This window comes from Python bivittatus, unplaced genomic scaffold, assembly GCF_059951505.1.
Source record: "Python bivittatus isolate LINGU-HERP-01145 unplaced genomic scaffold, Pbiv_v1 ctg000700_np1212, whole genome shotgun sequence".
Classification (NCBI taxonomy): Eukaryota; Metazoa; Chordata; class Lepidosauria; order Squamata; family Pythonidae; genus Python; species Python bivittatus.
The window spans coordinates 84,284,109-84,291,700 of record NW_028277098.1 but is presented as its reverse complement, the minus strand read 5'-3'; the positions used below and the strand labels follow the sequence as shown (position 1 = coordinate 84,291,700).

Genomic DNA, 7,592 nt, shown 5'->3' with positions numbered 1-7,592 from the left:
TTAAACGGGAGGCAAGCTTTCTAGGGGCGGAGTTCCAAAGAGACTCTGAGGCTGGTCAACGGTCGAAACGGCGGCGGGGGAGGGGGAAGAGAGGGTGCGTGTGAGTGGCGTGGATTACGGCCATTCAGAGGCCCCTAGAGGAGGGACCTATTAGGTTCCCTGAGCTTGTATTTAATTTCTCTATGGCTGTAGTGGAAACAAGATCCTGCGAGTTCTGCCTGGGAAGAGAAAGAGTATCAGGTATCGGGTTTTTTGGACTCCGTAGGTTTCTTGGATGTGCTGTTTTGGCGTTACAGTAGGGAGAACTTCTTTCAAGAAAGATGTCTGGCCCCGCTGCTGGGGTTAAGATCCTTTCTCAAAAGAATACTTCGTGGGCATGTTCGCACGACACCCTGAACTCCAAACAAGTCAATCCCATTTTAGTCTGGCATATTGGGTTAATCGTGCCCGTGCAGTTCCTTTATGGTTCAGCATCGTGTGAACCGAAATAATTAGGCTATTTAAGAGGCGATTAAGTTAAACGCAAGTGAATGTGCCTCCTGGATCGAAGCAAAAAGCGTATCGGAGGGAACCCTTCATTTATTTTTGAAAAAATTCACCTGACTCCAGTTAAGACGGCGAATCCTTAATGTAGTAACAAAGCATGGACTTTGCTTTTGGGGAGGGGAGAGAATAGGCATATCTAGCGGACAGAGGGAATTAAAAATACACATATCTTGAGTTGGCAGTGGGAAGAGATTTGCTTGCAAACTAAGAAAATCACTGCTACTCAGAGGCGGGTTTAAGGTCCTATTTATATTTAAAATCAAATGCTAATTTGATATAAGTCTGGATTCCCCCCCCCAAATATTACATGTATAGTTTGAAATAAGGTTTCTAATTGATTTATTCATAAATGCTTTAATAACGGATTGCCTTTAGTCTTATGCAAATATGTTCTCTATAGTTAGTTTATGATTCGTTGTTTAATACACCAGCCAAATGAGTAAATTCTGTAAACCATGGGTAACATTACCATGAAACCACAGCTAATGAGTTTGCAATTAAAGAATAAAGTTTACTGTAATGCCAAGAAAACTGTAAGGATACAATCACAAGGAGTTGAGCCTGATTTGAGGAACTTTTTCAGGGCTGGCTTCTGCACAGATTTTTTTTTAACCTATAAAGATGGGAAATGCACTGTCAAAGTAGGATTATAAAATTACAATAATAAAACCAGTACAATAATGGAGTAAAACCAGTACATTAATGGTAAAAATGTGACCAGGATCTTCTCTTAGGCCAAATGGAGGGAAAGAGGGTAATATATAAGGAGCTGGTCTCTAATGCCTTCTTTGCTTGCTGTCTGCTAGCTCCTTCCAAGATTCCTTGGAGAAGATCCCAGGCTCAATTCTGTGGATATTAAAGCAAACAATGATCTAAGGTAGTGAGTGTGGGAAATAATAGAGACTTGTCTTGAAGAGCTGGGGACATGTTGCCTTAGAATGGTAGATGATATTTGGTTACTGTACCAAGTACTCTAGAACATTCAAAATGCTTGAAAGTAATATATTGTCTCAGTAATCTTTTATAAGTAGAATATGGTAGTAGATTATTCCAATATTTCATCTGAAGTAGCTTACCAGTTCCTAAAGGGAAAAAACTGATTGGGGAAAAATCAGTTAACGGGCAGATGAATATAGTACAGAATTGCAGTGTACGCTGCAAATCTATATGAGTCTATCCAAAAATAAACTTTATTTATTTATTTTATTTATTTATTATTAAATTTGTATGCTGCCCATCTCCCCCCAACGGGTGACTCCGGGTGGCTCACAGTGAAAATCAGAAACCCTATCAACAATTAAAAATCCCCCATAAATAGTTAAAATAAATAATCCATTAAAAATCAAATCTAAACAACAAACCCTGTACATAAAAACTAACAACTTGGAACTCACCCCAAGTGAGTACAGTAAATACACTTTGCAGCCTTTTTGGGTATCTCTTTATTGTGTTGCACACTGATCCCGTTACGTTTATGCCTGTTCTACATATACTAAGAATGCTTCTATGTATGCTAGATATATAGGCCATTATCTCTTTCTCAGACTAAGAACAGAAAGCTGAGAGAGTAAGTGGACTGGGGCATCTGATTAACTCATGGCAGTGCTGAATTTTGGGTTCATTCTACTTTGAGTTCATACCTTACACAACTACAAGTGCATTCTTTGGTATTTTCTAAAGTGAAGATAACTGAAAGAAAAGCATAGCTTTCAATGTAAGTAGAGCCAATTTAAGGATGATTAATTCATCCATGAACCCATAAGTAGATCAACATTTAATAAGAAATTCTATTTTTTTAAAAAATCTAGAAGATAAGCATCTTGCAAATTCATCTCAATGTGGGAAAAGAAGAGGTTGCACCTTTTGGGGAGGCATTCAGCAGTTTAAGTGGGACAAATAAACAAGATTCTTTACTCTTGCTTTGGTTTTTTAAATTAGTTACAGTATAAACAAAAGGAAATGAATGAAATCTATGAAGATACAGAAGAAATTATATGCCATTTATTCTGCTTTTTATCTTTACTGCAAAGGGACATATCATATGATTATCTTCTGTCCTAATGGTTCCATTTTGTCTCTACACCAGTAGTTTCACCTATTTGAATGTTAGCACGTAAGACTATAAAGAAACATTAGTTGAGTTTTGTTGATTTTACTTTTTCTGTATCTAGAACCATACTTATCTGGACTGCCTTCCAGACGAAAAGAAAATTATAGAACTTGCTTGTCATGATGGGGTAAGTAACACAACCCTAAAATACCAGAGCTAAGATAGTAAAGTTGGTATAAAAATGTCTGAAGAGTTCAGTCTCCAACTGTGAATCCAGAAATTTACATTAACTGCAAAATTGGTATAAATAAAGATAATAAGGTTTGATACCCAAACTCACAAAAGTAGATTGCTGAAGGGCTAAAGTGCCGACTGAGGAGAAAGATTGGCTTGTTTTAATGCTTTTCACAGTTTGCAGTTTGATTTAATGCCTTTTAGTAGGATTACTGAATCTGGGCTGTTAAAAAAACAAGATGATTACTAGATAGCATAAAATATTTTTTTTCTTGCACTTGCTATTGTCTAGTAGTTGTCTGGATTTTTGCAAGTCAGATCTGGTAGCTTTGTGGCTGCTGTTTTGGTTAAGAATTATATAGGGTGGTATAGTGACAGTTTGAGACCAGATGTTTAGCTCAATTTGCACCATATTTTGCTTCATAATTTGTTGAGAGGAGTAATACAAGTCAGGCTGAATTCCTGTTGATTACATTGGAAGGATTGATAATGAAGCTCAAGTTCAGATACTTGGGTCTCCTAATGCGAAGAGAGGACTCTTTGGAAAAGACCCTGATGCTGGGAAAGATGGAAGGCAAAAGGAGAAGGAGACGGCAGAGGATGAGATGGTTAGATAGCATCACTGAAGCAATGAGCATGAAACTGAGCAAACTCAGGGTGGCAGTGAAGGACAGGAAGGCCTGGCGCGATATGGTTCATGGGGTCACAAAGAGTCGGACACGACTTAACAACTGGACAACAACAGATTGATATATCCTTGTGTTTTCTTGACATCAGTATTCTTGACAGCAAAGTAGATTACCATTGCCTCCTGCCCAATCTAATCTAGAGCCCTGGCATTTCCTAGTGATCTCACATGCAAGTACTAACTAGTTCCAACTACAGAGCTATTTTTTTCTTTCTTTATGTGAGTCATAGCCTGCATTTCATTCAGGAGCTCAGGGTGACTTACATAGCACTCCCTATTCCTGTTTTCTCCTAAAACAACAATCCTGTGAGGTAGGTTGGGCTGAGACGGAATGTCAGGCCCAAAGTTGTATTTGAGGATGGAGTAGAACTCGGTTCTTTCCACTCTTAATTGTTGTGATCTTTTTGGGGAAAAGATTCTTATGTTTTAAAGGTGCATTACTTGATTTGAAGACTTAACAGACGTTAATTTCCAACCAAAACATAATACAAAATAATACTACAGTTATTTGATATCTTGGCTCTGAATTTTAATTAAGGAGTCTTGGGAAGGGGATTCCAGGACTATCTGTAGTGCCATCAGTTGCCAGTTCCTGACCTTTAGAGATTGGGAGGTGAAGCTTTTCTTAGCTTAACAATGCCCATCATCATTTGTTAATGTCTGCATATCAAACTGCTATTAAAAATCTCAGGAGCTAATAATAGCGTGGCAATTTTAAACCCCTGAAGCCATAACTACTTAACCAAGTAATTTTCTTGAAAGCATTCAGCCTCTATAAATATGAAATTTGCATAACAGAAGTTGTCACCAGTTTAGCATCTTGGGTAACTCTGAATCTTTGCATCAGCAGATTCATATGTTTTATAGGTTTTAATAATTCAGTAAAGAAATAGAAAATTGATGTAAGATTGGTACTTGGATATAAAAAAACGACTTAATAGCCACATCAGTGTAGTTCAGGTTTTTTTAAAGGCAGTTATTGTGTATATGACTAATTTTTAAGTTGTAACTCTCACAATTTTGTAAAACACATAATAAGAATTATGAGGTCTTCAGCAAACCATATAATTAGGCCAGCTTGTTACATAGGCATCCTGAAAACACTTTCTTAGAAACCAGTTGCACTGAATTGTATTGGGCTCCATTGCCAGTAACAATGGCAATGTTAGGATTACATTCTTTCTCTTATTTTTATTAATTCTATCTTAACCTGAAAACTACCTTCATTACAGCAAGTATTCTGTTCCTGCTGAGTCAATGGCAACCACAGCATTTACTGTTTATGATGTGATTATAAATCCAAAACTCATAAATAAGGGACTTAAATAAGATATGAAATTAATTACAATAGTCTTAAAGCAAAGGAAAGGTATACTCCCTCACACCTTACCTTGAAAATGTACGTAGGTACCTTGCAAGAAGAAACTCTCAAGAGGTGTCAGGAATATTTGTTTTTGGACTAGTCAGATAATTTAAATCCAGACTTTAAAAAATGAGAAAAGAAACAGCACCTCATGAAATGTAACAGTCTCATGGGGTTGGTTCTCCATTTAGTACATATGGATGGAATATATGAACTTACAATCAAATCGGAAATGTAAAAAAGGCCTACCAAGACTGAAATGAAATGGGTCCCCGCTTCTTTATTCAATATTATACATTCCTATCATGTGATTAAACAATAGCTATTCAGTTTTAAGTTGCAAAGAATTTCAGCTGAAAACATAAGCAGAAGAGACACAGTATCTAGCAGTGAAATCTTTCAAATAATTGCATTGCAACAATCCCTTCTTACATACAGTATGTATCTTGGAAGATTGACAACACAAGAGTTATTGGCTAATGTAACTACTAGCCACTACTGGTGCCTGTACATTCTTTGTTTTGTAAATTACTGGTGATACGTTGCCATAGGAATTAAGTGTAAGTATCCAGGATTACATTAAGAATGTTTTGAACAGAGACCAAAAGAAAGTTTTCAGAAAAGGAGACAGATCTTCCCCTTCCTATCCTCCATGTTAAAGGAAAATGTCAGTTAGAATTTGAGACAGTTGGAATTTTGCATGTTTTATTTAGGCTAGGCTTAGGTTGAAAAAATACCCTGGGAAAAAAGGCACGGGAAACACTTCTATATTGTTGCCAGGCAAACTATATGAATATATTGATGGGACTGTCAGAGGTCAAGTCTGACGATAAGGAAGCTTTATATTCTGATAAGAGTGTGATGGGGTAATCTGGATTTCTCTTTAGGGATCTGATACTGGACCAATACCTTTGATTGTCTTTTTAGCATATTTTAGCTGTGACTCCCACTTTGCTGATCTTGAATATTTGTAAATAAGTGCAAATATTACAAATGTCAATAAGCATCCAGTGATCTCTTTCTAATGGGTGCCAAACCTAACTGCTGCACTTCAAAATAGCTCACCCTTTCTAGAAGTAGGGTATACATTGCATCATTTGTATTGGGCTTGTAGATGGCTTTCTCTTTAGCTATTCTCTACAGAACACAAATTTTCTTTAAGCAGGCTACAGAAGCCTGTTTCAAATGTTATTCCATGGATAAATCCATTAAATTGCCCTTGCTGCTATTTAATTAAACTTTTCCTTGAATCTAAACTGAAGAAACACTAGAGGGTGCTATATTTCTATTAAAATAAAGGGAGGAAGCAGAAGCAAGTGTTAAAACTCTGATATTCTTCTCATCCTCATATTTATGCCTGCTTAGTTCCATGGCTGAAATACTCCAGCATAAAAACAGAAGGTGACGCATAAATAACAACCATCTAATGGCTTTATATTGGTATATATGTCTGTATGGTAGAAGTGGCTTAAGCTAGAATTTAATTGAAATTTAATTACTACCTATAATGCATTCTAAAGGCCCATCATACGCAAGAGTGAACATGTAGATTCATAGCTTGTCTTAGACAGACGGCATTTTTTAATTTTATTTATTTATTATCAAACTTGTATGCCACCCATCTCCCCCAATGGGTGGCTCTGAGTTTGCTTACTTGGAAATAATATTTAATTGATCAGAGTGATACTTATTTCCAAATAAAAGTTTTCAGTACTGAAAGTGTTTATTTTCAGGATAGGTAAAGGTTAATTTGATTTTATCTGCAACATTAACACTCATTAAACATTGGGTGGGAGAGAAGAAGAATATTCATTTATTTATTTACTTACTTACCAGAACTGTACCTCAGCCCCATCCAATGACTCTGGATAGGGTTTGAAAGAAATAGAAACATGGATTTTGTTGCTATGTTTGTGATTTCAAAAGTTATTCTAAATTTAGAGCTGAAATAATTCTGCCTGTATAGACATGTAAAAGATTATAAAGATTATAGCCCACTACCTAACATACATACATACATACTCTACAGGTGGCTTCATCAATGGGCCTAGCAGGCTTTTACTTGGAATGAATTATTACTTATCCTAGACCAGCAGATAATTGCAAGAGTGAATTAATTGTTTTCATGCTTCTGAAACTTAAATAAAGGATAGCATGTTTTTCTCCTGTTTCTTTAAAGGTCAATCAGTCAAATTACTTCTGACAATTAATGCTATTTTCTAAGGAATAAACATTAAGACAAATTTGGTATTTCACTATAAGGAACACTGGGAATTTGAAGCAAGTGCCTACTTCGTTGTTTCTTGCAGGATCAGAAAAATGCAGAAGTTGAGAGTGCATTTTTGCAGTTAGTGCCTACAAAGAGACCAAAACCTGAGTCCAGCAAAGAACCAGTAACAAGCACAATACAAAATATTTTGTTCCCAGGTTGGAACTCTGGAAATGGCTTTCCTGGCACAGTATTTCAAAGGATCTTCCAACTGTCTATTCAGCAGGCTACAGAGAGGAGGGAGTAGCTGCCAAAAATGTCTTCCTCCTCTGTTGAACTGACCAAAATCTCTGCTGGATGAAAAATATTTCCATCGGAGAGGGGCAACAACTATAATAATTATATAATCCGAACATTTCATCATTACATTTTCTTTTCACCTAAAGAGAATCCATCTCTGAACTAGCCTTTTAATTTTACCTGGGGAGAGCTAAATCTGCAG

General features: G+C 36.4%; 1 protein-coding gene across 1 annotated transcript in view; it reads left to right on the top strand.

Moving 5' to 3' along the window:
- The first annotated feature begins 181 nt into the window (after positions 1–181).
- ZMYND8 (zinc finger MYND-type containing 8) overlaps positions 182–7,592 on the top strand; it is a 96,621-nt gene continuing 89,210 nt past the window's right edge. The window contains exons 1-2 of the mRNA XM_007425100.4: positions 182–240; positions 2,718–2,783. Coding sequence (XP_007425162.1) covers positions 2,776–2,783 — 8 coding nt within the window. The 5' untranslated portion in view covers positions 182–240; positions 2,718–2,775. The remainder of the gene's footprint in view (positions 241–2,717; positions 2,784–7,592) is intronic.